The sequence below is a fragment of the Amblyraja radiata genome, chromosome 26 (assembly GCF_010909765.2).
Source record: "Amblyraja radiata isolate CabotCenter1 chromosome 26, sAmbRad1.1.pri, whole genome shotgun sequence".
Lineage (NCBI taxonomy): Eukaryota > Metazoa > Chordata > Chondrichthyes > Rajiformes > Rajidae > Amblyraja > Amblyraja radiata.
In genome coordinates this window covers 12,833,982-12,855,797 of record NC_045981.1, presented here as the reverse complement: position 1 = coordinate 12,855,797, position 21,816 = coordinate 12,833,982, and the positions used below count along the sequence as shown (strand labels likewise).

The following is a 21,816-nucleotide window of genomic DNA, read 5'->3' as shown; positions in this document are numbered from 1 at the left end:
GTGCAGACTTTCTCAAAATCTAAGTCGATTTCAATGTTTCAGCCTCATTTTAAATACAAAATATTTTGTTATAATTTTGATAATTAGATTTGAATAATTTCATTTTTGCTTACCTATGTTGAAAATTCTGTTTATTAATTTTAACCCTTTGAGCAATCCAGTTTGTATCATATCAACTGGTAAGATAATTTATTTCAGACAGAGCATTAAACGTTGGAATAGCACCTCAGAATACAGTTGTGACTCAGTAATCTGACATTTATTAATGAATTAACTATATTAGAAACTGTTAAATAACTGACATCTCCAAAGAAAATGAAAATGATAAAATTTATGTTTCTTTTTACATTCACCTTTGTTACCTGATAAAGTTACATTGCTGAAGAATTCATTATTCAAAACTGGCGATCAATGTACTCTTCGAACTTTATCTTACCCTGCTAATAGCATGGATTCAACCTCAAATAAATACCTGTACAGAGACTTTTTTCTAATCTTGAGTAAAAGTTGTGTTTAATAGTGAAAGCTATCACCACGGGTAACTTTAATTTCTCAATGGTGTGGATCAAAGGAACCCATTTGTATAGGATGTGTTGGCCACTTTCTTACTGGTTCATTGTACTTCTAACTGCCATATGCCTGATATCTCTTTACGATTCATTGAATGTTCTGGCCATTGGGAGTTCCAAAAAGGTAAACAGTTAATTTAGTTTTAGATTCACCATGAAGAAGATCAGGCAACTATGGAAAAAGTAGGAAAGAAATCTTATTAATTAAATATACTACAAAGCTAAAAGATGATTTGGAATTTTTCTTCTGAGGGAAAACGGCCTAAATTAAGAGATATCCAGCATTTAATAGTGTGAAATGTATCCATAACTAACAAGATAATCTGTTGATATCTTACAGTTTGGCCCTTCAAGGATTTTATTAAACATTTTAAATGGATTCTCCAACATTGGGTTTCATACATTTCCAAGTTTGTTTTTGATTCAATGTGCAAAATAGCAAATTTGGAATTGTCAAGTTGCCCTTTAGAGAATTTAAAAAAAAGGAAATAGTAAATGATTTTGAAACTTTGCAAAGATATTATTAGAATAAATATGGGTGTTCAGAATATTCCAGTTAAAATTCAAAATAGAGCAAAAGAAATTGTATATAATTTTCTCATTTTAAAGCAGTCGGTTTATCAAGTCACTTCTGCAATTCTAGTACTCAAAGGGTTAATTTCTAAAATTAATTTTGTTTTCCTTTTTAATTTTCTTTCCTTCCCGTTTGGTTGTTACATGACTGGCTCTCTTTCCTTATACACACAGGAGGTATGTACCACACTGCCATGTAGCTAATTGTGCCAAGGGTGCTGCTGGTCTTTGTCTATGACAGCTGGTGGTAGAGGTGTGCTGCTTTCATTAGCGGGTGTTTGTTAGCTCTTTGCTACGTGTGAACTTAAGGTAGCATTGCAGTGGACCACTCTTAAATGCATAAATGTAAATATAAGCTTAATAAAGCGGAAATGCATATACTAATTGAATTCAATGTGGAATCTCCAAAATAATGATGCAGTACATACTTTTTAATCTAAAATTTAATATTAAGGTAATATTTATTGATTAAAGTATTCCTGCCTTATTCGGTTAGTAAATCAAACCTATTAGTGGCAAATTGATAGGGTAACAAAAGTTTGTAGAAGCATTATGCACTTAACGGTTTCCACTGTACCGCTATTTTGCTTTTATGGTGATCAATCTGTGGCCTTTGTCCTACAGGGACAGTTGCTTTTGCAGTGTCCTACTGATTTTCATATCCTTATACTGTGTTCTGGAGGTTAAAAGAAGTGTTTCATAAGTGGAAAACCCAGAGCCTGTTGTGGTGAAGGTAAATGAGATCATGCAAGTGTGATTAAACGCTCAAGCTTGACTCTTGGAATTTAACAAAAGATTTTTAATAAAGTCATATCTGAGATTATGCGTGTTGCATTTACATTTGAAAGGATGATGAACATGATGTAGAAATTTCAACAGATTAATTTAATTTCCTGTAAGCTACTTTGAAGAAATATTCTTTCACATGCATTCAGAATTTATTCACTCGTTAGCTGTGGGTGATTTAATTTTTTAAATTATTTGTATATTAACTTGCCAAAACTCGTCTGTTTCATATCTTCAGAACTGCTCATTAATCCATGATTTCAATCGTTAGATATGTTTAGGTAGTTAATATCATCACATCTTCATAATCTGAGCCATTGATCATCCTGTTGGGCATGTATTGTCATAGTTTCAGTGTCACAAGGTTAATATCCTGAAAATCCATCCATAATACCATTGCTGAAATGCCTTCACCAAAAGGATTGCAGCAGGTCAAAGAGAAAATCTATCATCACCTTTGCCAATAGATAGGGCAATTAGTCCATGTTTCACACTCCTCCTTCCCCTCCCTCCACACCCCAAGGCAGCAAAGATTTAATTTTGTGGTAACAGCAGAATAATGGGACTAATTACCTAGCACTTACAAAAAACAGGCACAGACAGATGAACTAAGTAGTCTCCTCATGCTGAATGATTCTGTGAATGGAACAAGATAATTTAAATTGTATTTGAGAGTGCAGAATTACAGATGAATCTTTAATTTGATGTTATTTTGAATTTAATTGCACTATTTAAATTGTGCAGAAGACCTCATTAAGACAATTCAGTTCATTTCTCACTTTTAGTTTTTCCCCAGTCACTGATAAACATCAATAATGTATGTTTGCATAAATATTGCATTTAATTAAAAAGTACATGCACCGATACAAATTGACTAAGTTTAATTAAACTTGCAAGGTTTGAAAAATAAAGCACATTCTGATATAGTTTACATTTCATCAGATTTGACAGTAATTATTTCCAAATGTAAAAATATATGATTTTTGATCAAAATAGTTCTAATTTGGGATTTAAAAAATCATTTGCAATAACTTTCTTTAATAGTTAATAAAAAATATTGTAATTTCTACCATAGGAATTCATGATCCAAGTCTCAGGCCACTCCAGTGACACTATTAATGAATTTACCTTTCTTGAATGATCTACTGTGCAATGGATGTGGCTGTTAATTGGCCTAGAAACCAGTCTTGTGCTTCTGATTCCTACTGTGGCATGCTAACAATTACAATTTTGAGCTGATAACTTTCGTCCATGGATGTGTTACATTCAATTCTATAACATTTATACAGGTAGCAGCCACTGCCATTAGCAGATATCATAACATATATTAAATTTAAAATATTTTTCTCCATTCCCTTTTAATTTTATTTACAATTTAATAGTCTTACAAATATTCAATAGAACTACTTAACACTCTTGGTTAGTAAATGTACAGATTCCACATGTTCCCTCATGTAAAACCACGGAATAATATTTGAATAATGTGGTGTGAGATATGGACTACCATTAGTTACTAAAATTAATTGATAATTCTGTAATATTTGATTTGATTTTTTTTTTAATAACCTTGATTAATATGTCGGGGGCACTATGTGATATCTGGAATATCAAGGTGAAGATAAATAATTTTCTTCCAATGGTCTTTCAACAGTTTTAGTTTTTAAATTCTGGCAGTATTCTTGACTTTTCAGTGTTTTCTAACTGCAGAATTACCTAGTCACTGACATTTAAAATAAAGAATAATATCAGCCATGATCACATTAAATGGGGTGCTGGCGCAAAGGGCCAAATGGCCTGCTCCTGCACCTATTGTCTATTATCTAAATCTTATTGGAAGAGATTTTAATTTTTTTGCAATAGCAGTGACACAGAGAATTGATGTAGTTTTTTAAAAATAATGCTTTTTTAATTTTCAATTGGAGCATGAACATGTGCTGCTGTGGAATTCAAGTTCCCAGTTTTACACTGTAGTCTGCCTGCTCCCATTCTACAGATGGGCTGTCTACATCAGGCCTTCTAGAGTCTGGCTGGAAGCACACTTGATGGTTATTTGCAAGCAGCAATGCATTCTGTTCTTTCAGTGACAGAGGCAAAGAGACATGTTTTTACAAAAACATTTACAAAAGGAGATAATAGAAAATGTAGCTACCCACTTTCTTAGAAATTAAAACTTAAAAGGAAGTTAAATGTTGATACTTGAAAACACAGTTACAGTGTTGTGTAAAACATTGCAATATTAACTAAAGTAAATCTAAAATTCTGACATTAAAAAAATGTACTCTATATGATGTTTTTGTCCTTTGCACTATCTTCTATGATTTTCAGGCCTCAACTAATGACATACTTTAGTCAGGAATGAGGAAGTGGCTCAACCGTCCCCATTTGTGATTAGCTGTTTAATTTCCGTTCACTGTCTTATATAACTGACCTAATTCTAAATGAATAATCGTTATGTAGGACATCAGACAAGATCTACACTGTGATAGTTTGTACACAGTGCACGATTGTGATGGCAGTTCCAAATACCACACAATTTTTCTGTCTAGATTTTGTTTGGAACAGGGCAATAGAAATGCAGAATTAAACCAATGTCATCAATATGATAAAATGTGTAAGAAAGAACTGCAGATGCTGGTAGAGGAGGAGAACTTCTTCAAAGTAGACATACTTTGAGGAGATTTAAAGGTGCAGTGAAAATAAATTGTTGTTCCTTTTGGCTCAATTACTCCAATGACAAATCATCTACTCCAAACCTACTGACTCCCATAGCTATCTTGACGACACTTCTTCCCACCCTGCTTCCTGTAAAGACTATCCCCTACTCCCAATTACTGCGTCTATGCCACATCTGCGCCCAGGATGAGGTGTTCCATACCAGGGCATCGGAGATGTCCTCATTCTTTAAGGAAGGGGGGTTCCCCTCTTCCATTATAAATGAGGCTCTCACTAGGGTCTCCTCGATATCCCGCAGCTCCGCCCTTACTCCCCCTCCCCCTATTCGAAACAAGGACAGAGTCCCCCTTGTCCTGACCTTCCACCCCATCAACCGTCGCAAACAGCATATAATTCTCCGACATTTTCGCCACCTCCAACGGGATCCCACTACTGGCCACATCTTCCCACTCCACACCTTTCTGCTTTCCGAAGAGACCGTTCCCTTTGAAACTCCCTGGTCAACTCGTCCCTTCCCACACAAACCACCCCCTCCCTGGGTGCTTTCCCCTGCAACCGCAGGAAATGCAACACCTGTCCTTTTACCTTCCCCCCTCGACTCCATCCAAGGACCCAAACAGTCTTTCCAGGGGAGGCAGAGGTCCACTTGCATCTCCCTGGTTAACTCGTCTCTTCCCACCCAAACCACCCCCTCCCCGGGTACCTTCCTCTGCAAATTCAGAAGAACCTGTCGTGATACCCCCTCCCTCGACTCTGTCCAGGGACCCTGAGTCTTTTCAGGTTAGGCAGAGTTCACTTGCACCTCCTCCAACCTCATCTAATGTATCCGTTGTTCAAGATGTGGGCTCTTGTACATTGGCGAGACCAAACGCAGACTAGGCGATCATTTCGAGAAACACCTTCGCTCAGCACACGTGAACCAACCTGATCTCCCGGTTGTTGGACGCTTTCATTCTCCTTCCCATTCGTACACAAACCTTTCTGTCCTCGGTCTCCACCATTGTCAGAGTGAGGCTAAACGCAAATTGGAGGAACAGCATCTCATATTTTGCTTGGGCAACTTACAACCCAGTGGTATGAATATTGATTTATCTCACTTCAGGTAGCCCTGGCATTCCCTCTCTCTCTATCCCTCCCCCACCCAAGTCGCACTAGCTTCTCATTTTCACCCGACAAACAGCTTACAATGGCCTGTTTCCTTTATCATTGTTAACTTTTTTGCATATCTTTCATTCATTGTTCTTTATCTCTCCATATCACCGTCTATTCTCTCGTTTCCCTTATCACTAACCTGTCTGAAGAAGGGTCTTGACCCGAAACGTCACCCATTCCATCTCTCCAGCGATGCTGCCTATCCCACTGAGTTACTCCAGCTTTTTGTGTCTATCTGATAAGTTTGTTGTTTCTCTGTTATTCAACTAGTTGTCCAGGTGGTAGCGCTAGTCACCAGGTTTTGTGCAGTGGGTTAAATATAAGAATCTCATTTCTGAACAATTCAAGAGGCAAGCTCTGATAAACATTTTTTAAACATCTAACTGCTCTGCATGCTTTTATATTAGGAGTAGACCAATAGCCTTTGTTGAACTGCAAAAGAAGGGTTTTGTTCTGGAGACCTACTGGACTTCTGACATTCATGCCCCATTAATTATTTCAAGAGATGATTTGTTCCATTTAAGAGTTGCAACAATTCCGGTTAATCCCATGACCCAGTGGTAATACAGTTCATTTTGTTGTGCAGTGTTGATTTTGGTCTAGTCCTTTATAAAATGCATTTTTTTTTTTTAAATCACCCAAATCCAATTAGCATTGTTTTAATGAATACTTGATTTTTTCTTAAATCACTTATTAATCAATGGATCCTGTTGAATTTACTTGATGTTAATTTCTCAATCTTTAATGGCTTTCTTTCAGAATGTTACTGGAACAAAGTGTGTTCAATATGTTTTACTGTAATGTTCCTTGCTGGAAATCATCGAAATCATCTTGATATCCACTTAAAGCTGCTTTATTTGTGTTATATTCGCATCAAGGCCAATTGGATGATCTCGTGCAATTTCAGATGTTTTAAAAACAGTTCATTTTTTAAATTATTATTCTGACTCTGAAGTTATTTTGTATATGTACTGTTGCAAGACAACCCCTTCCAAGTTATCCTGCTCTAGTAAATACAACAGATTACCATTATAGATATTATATTCCCTTATCATGCACTAAACCTATATGTCAGTGAGTGTGAATAGGATTAAGCTAGTGTTAATTCCCAATATTGTGCATAATGAAATAGCTTCCATATTTTAATTTTTCTTTTATATATTTGATCTTTAAAAAAGTCAACTCCAATTTTATAACTTGCTAGTGATATTCAAACAGAAAAATAGACAAATATTTAGAATTAGGTCAATTATTACATAAAACAGTGAAATTTGTAAAGCGATTAATTCTTTGTTCACCGGACCCTAAAGCATCTTTGAGCTAATTTGATTGTGCAATACAGTCAATAAAACAAATATTTTTTTCTCTTGAGTAATTTTAAGGTGAAACCTGATCTCTCACTTTGATGTGCTCTGCAATCATCATTTTTTTTATTTTCACTAATCATGTTTTGATCCTGCAATCCATTCTAAGAGCTCATAATTCCATGCCTTGCCTCTTCCTTATGCAGATAAAATTCACTTCACCCTGATAGCAGTATTGTAGAAGAAGCCTTGACGTTCAGTATGATGTGCATCCTATCAGTGGCATGTGGTGTTGTATATGTGTATAAAACATGCTACCTTATTCTATGCTACTATCGCCAAGCATCACCTTGTTTTGTGTTGTTCTCCAAGTCCTCCACAATATTCATTATTTGATCAGCTGATAAGAAACTCAAATTCTTAGCCCTGTGGCACATAAATTCAATTAAAAAAAAAAACGAGGAATATTGCCAAATTGCATGGATAATTTTGTGACTGGACAAATGATTATGCTGCCTACATTTTATGGAGACTGGCACAATCGCAAGGCTCTGCTATGCCTCAGGCTTAATGAAATACTTGTGAACCTTTTGCGTTTTCTCTTTATTTTCTTCCTGTCAAACACACATTTGTCAAACTACAGGTGGAAGAGTGAAAACGTGGAAGCGACGTTGGTTTATTCTGACTGACAACTGCTTGTACTACTTTGAATACACCACGGTAAGTTAGGGCAGTTAAGTTTTCAGAATGCTACTTATCCTTTACTGTGAACTTTTGTGTTTTATCCTTTACTGTGAACCTTTAATGTGACCTTTGTGACAGAGACTGTCACTCCCGCATTGGTCTCTTCAGCCACAAGCGATGCTGCTCTAGCCGAGGTTTGGAGTAAGCAGCCAACAACTAGGAAGACCTATGGTCAGTTCTGACCGAAGGGGGCCAACCTACTTACCATTTATGATAAATTATGTTCTGCTTTTCTTAAAAGGAAAAATATTTGGGTCATTGCTTTGTATGGTTAAATGAGGTTTTGGTTGATGTCAGTACAGACATTAACTATCGAAGGGCCATTCAGTACAAGAGATGTAAAGTTTTGAATTGCCCCCAAATGTCAATGAGCAATTGAAGTACAAAGCAACTGCATTCAATGTTGAAGTCCAAATATGGATAATAAATAACACAACTTTTTAAATGTCTATTGGTATTCACCAAAGTACTGATTAATAGTAGTTTAGGCAGTAAGTTGTTCCTTCAATGTGAGTGCAAAATGACGAAAATGTAGTAATGTGTGGAAAAGATGCGTAAAGCTAAACCCAGATTTACACCCACACCCCTCAAGCCCAACATGGGTTCCTTGATATTTTCTATTTTTATTGCTTTGTTACTGATCCCATTTAGACTATACAGATCCTATATACGGAAATTATTATTTGTGAATTTTGGCTTAAAAGAATGGTACTTTTTCAGGACAAAGAACCCAGAGGAATCATTCCCCTTGAAAACCTCAGCATCCGAGAAGTAGAAGACTCAAAAAAGCCAGTAAGTTAATCAGAAATATCCCATTATTATTGTATATGGACACACTTATCTGTTTTGTGGTAAATGTCTACTATGTTCTGTGTGCTGAAGCAAAGCAAGAATTTCATTGTCCTATACAGGGACACATGACAATAAACTCACTTGAACTTGAACTTGAGAAATTCTGTACGTTTTCAAACGATATTTCTCTATTTCTTTCTAATATGATTTAATTCAACAGATTTTTATGTTGGTTTAGTCATTCCTGCAAAGCATTTTGTGATTTGTCAGTATGCAGCAGAGTAAAATATTAGAAGGATCTGAAGTTTAAGAGAGATGTGACAAGTTTTGTAAGGAAGAAACTGTCTTTAAATAACTTTTCACCACGACTTTAAGAACTGGATTTTTTTAGATGCAGCCTTGGAAAGAGAGAATCCAGAATTCCCCACAAAATAGCTTCTCCCAGTTGATACCTCCATCCAATATAATACAACAATACAACCTTAACAGCAAATTTGTTAGTTCACTCATTTTTAAGAAAGAATTTACAATTCTTTTTCTTTAAATTTCAGAATTGCTTTGAGCTTTACATTCCAGATAATAAAGACCAGTTTATTAAGGCTTGCAAGACGGAGGCTGATGGACGAGTGGTAGAAGGAAGTCATACAGTTTACAGGATATCTGCACCAACCCCAGAGGAGAAAGATGAATGGATAAAATGTATAAAGTGAGTAAATAATTATTCACCATTCAAGCTATTGACACTATGAGTATTTTTTCAAAATATTAGGCTTGAAGAATTAGAGGTACAGTAGCCTGAAACTGGAATTGACAATGCTCTTTAATTCAGTGATATCAATTGCTCCTCACTTACATCAATGTTCACCAAGTCATACCTTCATCCACCATCACAGATACTATCACAACGTTCAAGAGACATTTAAGCAGGTGCATGGATAGGGTAGGTTTAGAGAGATATGGGCCAAAAGCAGGCACGTGGGACTAGTTTAGATGGGGCATGTTGGTCAGCGTGTGCAAGTTGGGCCAAAGGGCCTGTTGCCATGCTCTATGACTCTATTCCAGAATTTAAATTGAGTTTAAAATAAGTTCCAACAGAGTTGTTTATTTTAGCTGGCAGTTAAATACTACCCATGACAATCCACTTTAGTGTGTCAGATACTTTCCCAGAGGCAGACAAGTAATGATTTTGTGCATTGCACAATACCTGTTTCTGTCTCTTCCAGCGGACATGTGAGCCCAAAGCTCCGGAAAACTACTGCCATTTAACTGGGTGACAGAAAAGCAAGGAGCAAAATGCAGTGCGATCTTAAATAAGCCACAATTTACAGGGCTATTCCTGTTGACATTGGTTCAAAAGCTGATTGTACAACAGATTGATTGAAGAAGGGTCGACGCAAAATGTCACCCACTCCATCTATCCAGAGATGCTGCCTGTCGCACTGAGTTACTCCAGCATTTTGTGTCTCTCTTCGGTTTAAACAAGCATCTGCAGTTCCTTCCTACATAAAGCTTTGGGTTAAATGGAATCATATAATTTTAAGAACACTGAATTGCAAGTTAGGACAGGGCTCCATGGAGCAAATGCCATTTCCAAAGATCCTGCTCCTGGAGACAAGATGGTTCCTGGAACTCCACATGAGCCATGCATCTACAGATATAGGTTTTCAAAGACTTTACCAACTGAGGTCTGTGACATTCCAAGAGATGACCATGAGCCATGCAGTTATGCTATGGAGGTTAAATTTCTACCAGTTCCCAACTTCCTATCTACTGAATCAATATAAACTTCCTTTTGATTAAACATTGGAAAGATCATCCAGATTCTGTAGTGAGAGTACAATATTGCGCACATTGATTTTCATGAGGAGCAGTTAACATCTTGTGAATTGCATTTGCAGCATGTCCCAAGATGCAGGTTGCTATCATGTTTTCACAAGAGCTCCTTTGAATAATATCCAATCGCTTCACGAAGCAAATGTTTCCACTCACTTAAGTGTTTCACTCACTCACAATTGATCATGTCAAGAATTTTCTGAAAGTCAATGCTACATTTCCTGGTAGCTACATTTCCTTGCTCTGCTCTACCTTTTCTTACAACATCCAAATTGATGGAAGTGCTGATTAGTGTCTAACAAAAAGAGATAATGACGATTTAAACCAACAATGGATGCGGGTGTTGAAGGATTAAGCAAGGGGATTTAATTAAGTTTTAGATGCTACATTTATATTCAATGTATTATGGTGTCTTGTTTAAAATATTGAACTCTTGATTTAACTTGTAGGGCAGCAATCAGCAGAGACCCTTTCTATGAAATGCTAGCGGCGAGAAAGAAGAAAGTATCCTCAACTAAGAAGCATTAGGATGACAGCATTTTTTTGCAACTTGATTCAATTATCTTTCTAATGACCATATGACCTGAGGAGGTCAATTTTCGAGTATCAATAACCACAGTGCTTTCTAGGGCTGGGTATGTGCTTGTGCTGGAGCAAAGTGCTGAAAGCTAGAAGGCTCTTTTGTTGCCTGTTCCTCAACTAATGAGGATATAGTTTTTACTCCAAAATCTCTCAATATTCCTCTGCACAGCTGGTCTGTTTGTGGAGTCCAGGGCCGCTACTTTACCTCCTCAAAGCTTTATATTTCTTATCAAGGGGCTCTTGATATAACATTTTTTTTGGAAGGGGCCTATGATTCTATCAGCAGTATTCAAAGGACTGGTATGACTGAAAATCCATGTCAGCTCGAGAAATCGATATGTAGAAAGCTATGGAAAACATTCATCATGGAAAGTTGGTAAAGCCAGAGTCTCTGCGTTTCATCTGCCAATGAAAAGTTTACTAGGTGTTGGGCAAAGAATCAAGGTGTCGGCAAAACGAGGGTGTGCAAACAGTCCAAACTGATGGAGCAAGATATGTGGTGACATGCGAATTGGAAAATGAAGATATTCCAGGAATGAAACCAGTTATATTATAACTGAAAGAATTGTGCAAAAAGAATCATCTGTCCATCAGACAGTACATTTTGACTTAATTTTTTAATTAAAGCTTTTTGTTAATATATGTTCTACTTTTTCTTGTTGATTTTCATTATTCAATGCACTGGCGAACAATTACGGAAAAAAGAGATGACTAAGCAGTATTAGTCTATTTATCAGAGCTGTATATACTTAATGTATAAATTTTCTTTTTGTACTTATTCAATTGATTTTAAGTTGTGAGGATAAATTGTTGGAGTAAGGTTTTCAATCTTTGCCATTCATACTTGTAGTTTAGCACTGACAAACCAGATCGAAGAAATCAAATTTTATGTAATAATAAAGAGATCTCCTTCCTGTACTTTTTAATTGTACACTGTTTCTCGTCCTAAAGAAAACTTCATCCTCATCAGCTGAATGCCCAATTTTTGTGTGATATTTCGGTATCTTGGTCAGTGAAATTGTTTGTTTGATTCTGTTATATGTAACCATTAAAAGCTTTTAATTGTGATACCAATTTTTACATGATTTGTAAAATATACTAAATGCTTCCTCTAACAATTGGCAATATAAATTTTTAAAGCTTGTGATATTGTTAAAGCTTATTGCAGTTTTTTATTGCTCAACTTGAAAATAAAATAATAGACACCGTGGTCATGATCAGTTTAGAAAGGCACTTAACAATTGTACGTCACATCTTTATTAAGCCCTTTGGACAGGCCTGGTTTTGAAAACAACAAGGAAAAACTCGTCAAGGTGAGTTTGTTGCAGGACTTCAATCCCAAATGTGAAAGTATTGTAGATTTCAACCTATAACCTGCTTATTTGATGGATTCATTTTGTGTCATTGTTTCAATCTTCTTAGCACAACCTTTTGTACAGCAATACAGCCATAAGTTTTATCAGCATAAAAGACCTAGAAGCAATTCCTAAGGGCTGTGAGAACATATTTCTACAAACAGATTCAGATGCACCGGGATAAAGATCCAAGTTATGACATATTAAAATTAACAGAATGGTGAGTTAATTTGCAGTTTATAAGAAGAAAAGAAAAAAACAGGTATACGTTGTTTACAAAGAACAAAAATGGTTAATAATAAAGAGTTTGGGCATAACCGTTTGAAAGGGTTTGGCATAACAATTTGAAATTCGCCAAAAGATTTAGAATTTGCAAAATGATTTAAATTATTGGGTTTAGTGTAATATATATATTTTACACATATTTTGTGTATTCATTAAGTGCTGACACGTTCACTGATTAGGTACTGATACATTCCCACAATGATTGTATTAGTACTTTATGAAAACTAACAATATTCATTAAATACTGATACATTTCATTTTTTGTAATTTTCATGGTTTCAAAAGTTTCACATAAAAACTACTTAAAAGAATATGTATTGGTTTATTGTCGTTACGTATACCGAGAAACAGTATTTTGCGTGCTACCCAAGCAAACCTTCTGGGCTGAATAGATGTGTCCTGCAAAGCAGTTGCTTTATCTGTGTTTAGTTTCTTCTTTGCTTAGGATATTAAATTGTGAGGCCTAAGGCAGTATATTAAATTGAAAGAAGCATAAAGCAATTTCCTGTTTCACTTGGAAGAGTTGTCTGGATCCCCTGGTTGACAGGAAGGAGTATTTTTGCTCCCGTTTGCAACAGTTGTATGGGAGATATGGTGAGGGGAGGAGTGAACATCGGTGGAGATAGAAGAGTAAATCAGAGCTGGTGAAAAAGATCCACGTGATACTGAAAAGGAAGACAGGCATGAGACAGGAAAAAAACTGAAAAAGGAGGAAGAGAGATGGGGGTCTATCCTGGTAGGATTCCAAGCAGCAACGCCCCTGGCGGAGGTAAAAGGTGGTTGCGCCCCCTTTATGCAGACATTTTTTGATAATTGTACCTTGAAATTACACATTTTACTTGCTTGTCACTTCTTAATTTACACATACTTAAAATGACAACTCCTTGCTTGTTTACACTTGTCATATTGAAAATATTTTATAATATACCTACACCTACTTATAGGATACCTGTTCCTTGCTTGTTTACTATAATTGAAGAGAAGTATCCTTTACAGGAATTTTTGATAATTATGCCTTGAAATGACACAATTTCCTTACTTGTTTACCCTTAATTTATACTGTAATTTTTAAAAATTATATCTTACAATAACACATTTTACCTGATTGAATCGGGTAAAAAAAAGAACATTGTAGTGTCTATGACATACAACTCTTGAATGCAGTGCGAGCGTTGTGTACGTGTACGTAACTCTGTGCTCCCTGCCCCAACTCCGGTACGGTTGACCTAGGGGACAGAGGAAAACTACTACTCTACATGTGCGGAGCTAAGCGCTAGCCGTAGAGATGCGCATACAAAGACGGTGGTCCTGCACCCGGGTATATGCTTTCCGCTAAAATAGACTCCACGGATTTCTACGCACTCAACCATCAGCGCAGCGGCTCACTGTCTCGCGGAAAGATTCAAGATTCAATTTAATTGTCACGTACCAATTAAGGTACAGTGAAATTTGAGTTATCATATGCCATACTAAGTAAAAATCTAAAATACACACAGCTCATAAAATAAAGTTTAACATAAACATCCACCACAGTGGAATCGACATTCCTCACTGTGATGGAAGGCAATAAAGTTCAGTCATCTTCCTCCTTTGTTCACCCGTCGTCTGGGCCTTTGAAGGGGCCGCTGCCGACAGTCCGCTGTTCAAGCCCTCTCGTCAGGATGATCGGAACTCCGGCGTCGGGAAGGATCGGCATGGAGCTCCCAAGTCGGCTGCTTCTTACCGGAGACCGCTGCTTCACAGTGTTAAATCCACAGGCCCCGCGGTTGGAGCTCCAACACTGGCGATCCTTGGCAAAAGTTCCAGGCTCTGCGATGGTAAGTCCGGGCCGGATTTAGACAAGTTTAAAAGGAAAATAAATAAATTTACCGAATTTCAAAATCCGCGGAGAAATCGCATGCATGGGAAGATGACTGACACAGGATTTGTCAGAAATTAAAGAGGATGGTCCATTGAAGAAGAAGGCTGAAGGGGAGGAAGACATAATGTTGCTAGTCTCATTCAGAACACACGGGTGGGTGGGTACCAGCCCAGTAAGGGCAATCTTTTGAGTGCCATTTAAAACCTGTTGTCGGGAAAAAAAAGATAGTGTCTGCTTTACAATGGAATCTATTGGTCATAGAGTTATACAGCATGGAAATAAGTCTTTAAGCCAAAATCGCCCATAATTTCCCTTCTAAGCCAGTCCCATTTGCCTATGTTTGTCCTATATCCCTCAAAACCTTCTTATCCATGTACCTGTAAATATGTCTTATTGGACCTGCCTCAACTATTTCAAATGTCAGCTTGTTCCCACTATCCTCTATTTGAAAAGATTGCCCCTCAGGTTCATTTTCTATCTTTCCCTTCTCACCTTAAACTTGATTCACCCACCCCATGAAAAAAAACTCTGTGTTCACCCTATCTAATCCCATGATTTTATACACATTTATAAAATCACCTCAGATTCAACTCTCCTGTGCTCCAAGTAATAGTCCCGCCCCCCCCCCCCCCCACACCCCACCCCCCGCAACATCCTTGTAATTCTTTTCTGGTCTCTTTCCAGCATAATAGCATTGTTCATATGGCAGGGTGAAAGGGGGGGCTTGTATAACTCTTGATGCTATATTATTTAGCAATCCTCATCTATCACCATGAAAATTATAAATTATTAAGAACATTGTACAATAATTACAAATTCTGGAATAACAAGGGGTAGTTCTTTGCTGGTGTCTATGTTTTTGCTTTCTTGCAGGATGATCTTAGCTCTCTAAATTATGTGTACACATTGTCTGTAAATCGAATTTAAAGCAGCTACTAATGACAGATTCCTTGCCAAACTCAAGAAAATGTATGTCCTGAAATTAAATTGAAAAATGCTTGGTAGTTTTTCATCATTACGAAATTGAAATTTACGCCTCTGATGACTACCTGCTAATAGCTGTAACACATTTCCCTGTTGTTGCAACACTTTTATTCTGTTTTTTTTTTCTCGTTTTTGCGTTTCATCTCCTGGATGCAACATAATTTCCTCAAACTCAACAGCGATAAGACAGAATTCCTCCTCATACGCTCCAAAGCCACACTCAGCAAAATCAATAACCCCACTCTCACCATCGATGGCACCACTGTCTCCCCATCTCCCCAGGCCCGCAACCTTGGCGTGATCTTTGATTCCACCCTCTCCCTTGAGCCTCACATCCGCCATGTCATTAAAACCTCCTTCTTTCATCTCCGCAACATCGCCAAACTCAGACCCTCTCTCACACCGCCCGCTGCTGAAAGACTCATCCATGCCTTCATCTCCTCCCGACTGGACTATTGCAACTCACTTCTCCTTGGCATCAGCTCCACCTACATCAACCGACTCCAACTGGTCCAGAACGCAGCCGCCCGACTCATCGCCCATACCAAATCCTGGCATCACATCACTCCAGTCCTCAAACAACTTCACTGGCTTCCCATCTCCCACCGGATCACCTACAAAATCCTGATCCTCACCTACAAAGCCCTCCACCATCTGGCCCCCCCATATCTCATTGACCTCCTCTACCCCTACCAACCCTCACGGTCCCTCAGATCCACATCAGCCGGTCTCCTCTCCATCCACAAGTCCAACCTCCGCAGTTTTGGGGACAGAGCCCAGGCTCTGGAACTCCCTACCCCAACTGATCCGCAATTCCGTGTCCCTCACCATCTTCCAGTCCCGCCTCAAGACCCATCTCTTCACCTCTGCCTATCCTTAGCTCCACGTCCCCGTCCCTTTTCATCTGTGCATTAATTGCCTCATACTGTGTTTTGTATTGAATTCTGTCTTTACTTTGTGTACTAGTCATGTCTCTACTATTTATTCCATTCCCCTTACATGTTTTTCCTCTACATGCTCAATTTTTGTAAGGTGTCCTTGAGACTCTTGAAAGGCGCCCATAAATAAAATGTATTATTATTATTATTACCTAATGTACAGTATGATTTGCCTGGAAAGAATGCACAACAAAGTTGTTCACTGCATCTCAGCAGACATGATGATAATAATAATTAACTGATCTTGAGTAAACTTTATTTTTGTTCCTGAAAATCACATTGGTTAACAAAAGTATTGCTGCACAAGTATCAATAGAAGCGATTGCTTGCCAATGTCCATGGCCAACTGCGCTGAAACTGACAAAGTTATTTTCTTACGAGACAACGGTGATTACTGCCCGGAAGGTATTGAGAAGCAATATTATTCCTTAAACTTTTTTTTTGCAAGACAGCTATTTACTGCTAATCACTTTAAAAAAAATAACATGTGGTTCTCTAGTTCCCGATTGAAATCGCTTTATAATCAATTTGGATCGTGTGTTACCCCTGTCCCACTGTACGAGGTAATTCACGAGTTCTCCTGAGTTTTCCCCTGATTCGAACTTGGAGAATGTCCGTAGCGGGTCCATAGAAGTTCGTGGACGTCTCGTAGCGGCTCGTAATGCTAACGGTAGGTACTCGGGACATCAGGTAACTCGGGACTTTTTTTCATCCCTGCAAAAATGTCCACGAGTAAAAAAATACTCGTGATGAAAAAAATGGTTACTTTTTATACCTACCGCATTACGAGCCGCTAAGAGACATCCACAAACTCCTACAGACCCCCTACGGACATTCTCCGGGTTTTAATCAAGGGAAAACTCGGGAGAACTCGTGAATTACCTCATACAGTGGGACAGGGGCTGAGTGTTCTCTAATTCATCAATTGCATTGTGTTGAATATTCGGTTTGGAAACATGTTATAACATAATTACCTGCAGATATATTTGGAGATTTGTGAGATTGATCTAATAACCATGACAGGTATATATGCTTGTAAAGTGAACATTGCTGGGAGTTGAATATTCCTCATTACCTGACGTTTCAGAAATAAAGACCTAATAGAAAAGGTAGGGGGACCGAATAGGAATGAAATAATTTTGAGTAATGGCTGCAACGAGTAAAGATCGGAAAATAGAATCAGACAGTAAAGGGCCTGTCCCACTTGGGCGACATTTTAGGCGACAGCCTGAAAAGAGGTTGTTGCGTTGTGGTCGGGTCATGATGCATGTAGTGGCATGTAGTGACTCGCGGTGTCTCCCTGCAGCCCCAGGATTTTGGAATGTTCAAAATCCTCACGCGACATCTGCGTGTCTTATGTCGTGCGCCTTTTCGCACGATGACATACAGGTGACGCATGGTGATGCATGGTCATTGCCTATGCTCATTTATTGTGCGTCACCATGCAACATGATTTATAGGGAAGCTGGGTAATCAAATGACGTCATGTGCCCCAGATGACGCACCCTGTCGTATATCTTTCCCTTTCGTGTCGCAGGTGGACGTACATTGATGCCGTTTGACGGCTGTGACGTTACAGGCGCTGTTCTATGCTGTCGCATGCCGCCCTATGGTGACGCGTGTCCTGTCCTATGGTGCCGCATGGAAATTGGTGGTGCGGAGTGTCGTACCTTGACGCAGCTGTGTCGTATCCTGTCCTACTACTTGACGGTTTTTAGGCGACATCGGGCGTCAGTGACTGACGCCCGTCGTCGCTCAAAAAAATCGCAGTGGGACAGAAAACACCAGAGAAAATGCGGACAGAAAACACCAGAGAAACTGCGATTCACGGGAGGTCATCGCCCTACAACGTTATGGCGATAACATCGCACAACCATCGCACAACCATTCCAAACAGTGGCATCATTCTCCTGACTTCAATTCTGCCAGGAGTCCCAGCAACTATACCTCAAAGCTCAGAACATGTTTATCTTCCCCCTGGAATTTAGCTCTTTGGTCCAAAATTGCACCAAGGCTGATATGAATAGTCTCCGGTTAATGCAAAAGCGAGTAGTTTAATGTTGATATCGATCATGAAAATATGAATAGCTGGAGCGGAGGCATTAAGCCCCGTCACATTGAAACGTAAAGTGGCAAATGCAAATGTACTTAATATTCATGGGAGTCCGGTGTAATTATATGAAAAGAGCATCGCATTTGTTGCTTCGGTACGCCAAGCAACCTTCATTTTCTAGCATAGAAATTTGTTTTTGCTGTGGTCCCTTTACCCGATCTCAGTTCAGAAACGAAAGTTTGCCTGCGGACGGATACTATTCTTTTGAACACAAGGCAATTCCTCAAAATACATATCAAAAACAAAACAAAAATGCTGGCAAGTGGGACCTGGTGTGGCTGGGAAATGTTGGCCGGTGTGTGCAAGTTGGGTCGAAGGGCCTGTTTCCACACTGTATCACTCACTCCGACTATGAAAAATGCATTTCAAAATAAATCTCAAAAATAAATAAATGCATTTCACAAATAATTTAAATACATTTCAAAAACAAAACAAATGCATTTCACAAATAAATTAAATCAAATGTATTTCAAAAAACCATGCATTTCACAAATAAATCAACTGCATTTCACAAATAAATCAACTGCATTTCACAAACAAAAACAAATGCATTTCACAAACAAAACAAATACATGTCAAAAATTCAATAAAATGCATTAAAAAGTGCCTACCAAAGATCCGCTTTATGATCTTTGGTGCCTACCGCACCGTATCAGCCGCTCCCACTCAGCAGCGCAGGGGAGAAGGCAAAGACCGACCTAGAGAAGGATAACTATGTTGGTGTCACGGCCGTGACCAGCTGCATTCCAGAAAGGTTGATGCAAGTTGTTAAATCAGAAGCGCGACATTGGAGTGGGTTATGCATTTCCGTTGCAGATCTGTGGTGTTGAGGGCTGGGTCGTTGAGTGACGGTTGGGTGGCGGTTATATTCAAACGGGCGGCGGTTGGAGCTCGCAGTGCGGGCGGAGGTAGGGAGGACGTGCAGCACCCGCGCTCAGTCTCCGCCGCGTCCATCGACCGAATACATTGAAATGTAAGAATCTAAAAATCGTGTAACTCCACTCATTTATTCCCTGCATTTCCCTCGTCTATTCCTTGTATTTCCCTAGTTTTCCTCATTTATTCCCTTCATTTCCCTTATTTATTCCCTGCACTTCCCTCATGTATTTAGCAATGTTACAAAATTTTGAGATTTTAAAAATCAAGTCTGCAATTTATCCCATCAGATAAAGCATAAAAATAAGTTTAATTTGACACCTAATTCACTTTCATATCTCAAGTATTTAAAAAGTTATGGCCATTTTCATACTCGGAAATTAGCATCTTGTTCCCTATTGATTTTCTATGGACATAACAAAAAATATGTGATCATGGACAGTCAAAAGACCATAACTTTCTTAAAAATTAAGAGAACTGAATGAAATTTTCAGTTATCATAGATTGAAGCATTCTGAAACAAATATAAAATAATCTTACTTGGATGACCTGAAATTAAAGCATATAATTAGTTAGTTACCTAATTGTAGCTAATTCCAAACTTCAATTACTAGATCTAAACATCTATCCATTTCTTAATAAATGATTAACATTTTTAAATAGCCTAAGTGTCCAAATAATATTCACAAACAATTCACAATAAAACATGATTTTTAAATCTCATTTACATTAATTTATAGGCCAAATGGAAGGAATTTAGTGTTTAATTGCTGTAAATTAAAGTCCATTTAAATCCGCTTTCTAGTGGGATCCTGTGAACGCGCTGGTTTAGAACGTTCACATTGCGGTAGATTTGTGCCCTCAAATGCCCAGAAAAATACTGCGGGATATAATGGGCCCAAAATTAGTTACTCGCAACAATAAACTTTGTATAAAGGGATCTTAAGAAGCCCTTTTTAACGTAAAAATAAACAGCCTACCTTCCGTTGTCCCCTGTATGAGATCTGGCCCGTTGACGGCGGTCGGGGGTTTAGAGGTTAATTTTTAACCTACTATAACAATTAAATAAAGCCCTTAAAACTAATAATAGCTCAAGCGAGGGAATCTTCCAGCGATTTTTCGTTAATAATTAACTAGGCTGAAAAACCTCGATTTGAACAGCCTAGGGAAAATCGCGTTTTAAACCCGCCCCCCTCTAAACGGCGCCAAAATCGCGCACACGGGCTGGGACAGATTTTCAGCGACGCTTCACGTACGTTTTGCAACATACCTAATGTATTCACTCAATTATAGAGATACAGCGTGGAAACAGGCCCTTCGGCCCAACTTGCCCACACCGGCCAACATGTCCCGGCTACACTAGTCCCACCTGCCCGTGTTTGGTCCATATCCCTCCAAATCTGTCCTCTCCATGTACTGTATGTACTTGGCCAACTGTTTCTTAAATGTTGGGATAGTTCCAGCCTTAACTACCTCTGGCAGTTTGCTCCACACACCCAACACTCTTTATGCGAAAAAGTCACCCCTCGGATTCCTATTAAATCTTTTCCCCTTCACTTTATTTGTTCCCTACTTTCCTCAACATTTTTTTAACCCTATTGTGCTGACAGTGCAAATAAACGAACTATGGTCCCGATACAACACCTAAGATAGACTCAAAAAGCTGGAGTAACTCAGCGGGACAGGCAGCATCTCTGGAGAAAAGGAATGGGAAGAGGGAAACACAGAGATATGGATGGGTAAAAGGTGAAAACAACAGATCAAAGGGGACAATGATAAAGGAAAATGTAGAAATACCTATCCATATTCTCCAGAGATAGTGCCCGACCCACTCCAGTCTGAAGAAGGGTTTCGGCCCGAAACGTTGCCTATTTCCTTCGCTCCATAGATGCTGCTGCACCCGCTGAGTTTCTCCAGCTGTTTTGTGTACCCACTCCAGCACTTTGTGTCCGGCTATGTATTAACCAACACGTGGAAGGGAACGGGAGCACCTGGAGGAAACCCACACAGTTACAGAGAAAACGTGCAAACTCAATGCAGATGGCACCCAAGGTTAGGTTCGAATCCGGGTCTCTGCCATATGAGGCCGCAACTCTACGAGCTGCGTCACTGTACTGCCCATGATGTGCACAAATAGTAAGCAGAAAAAAAGAAAGTGCTGGAAGTACTCAGCAAATCACACAGATTCCAGCACCTGCAGTCTCATGTGCGGCAATAGCAATGTTCGCTTTGGTGCACGAGAGCTCCATTGTCTGCAGGCTCCCTGCTGCTCTTCTATGAAAATGCTGAAAGTCGTGCCAGCATAATAAGTTAACTGCTGCACAAGCCAATTGATATGGGGCATTTTTAATGCGTGGCTATATTCCAGGGACTTTGATCTCTTACACTTCCTTATC

General features: G+C 38.6%; 1 protein-coding gene across 5 annotated transcripts in view; it reads left to right on the top strand.

The window, feature by feature from the left end:
* The window catches only part of cyth1 (cytohesin 1), a 178,460-nt gene extending 166,308 nt beyond the window's left edge, over positions 1-12,152 (top strand). For 4 of the 5 annotated variants that reach the window (XM_033044279.1, XM_033044278.1, XM_033044280.1 and 1 more), the window contains exons 10-13: positions 7,699-7,777; positions 8,522-8,593; positions 9,145-9,299; positions 10,876-12,152. In XM_033044279.1, the coding sequence (XP_032900170.1) occupies positions 7,699-7,777; positions 8,522-8,593; positions 9,145-9,299; positions 10,876-10,954 (385 nt within the window). In that variant the 3' untranslated portion in view covers positions 10,955-12,152. The remainder of the gene's footprint in view (positions 1-7,698; positions 7,778-8,521; positions 8,594-9,144; positions 9,300-10,875) is intronic. The other variant, XM_033044277.1, reaches the window with a different exon arrangement.
* The last annotated feature ends 9,664 nt before the right edge of the window (positions 12,153-21,816 follow it).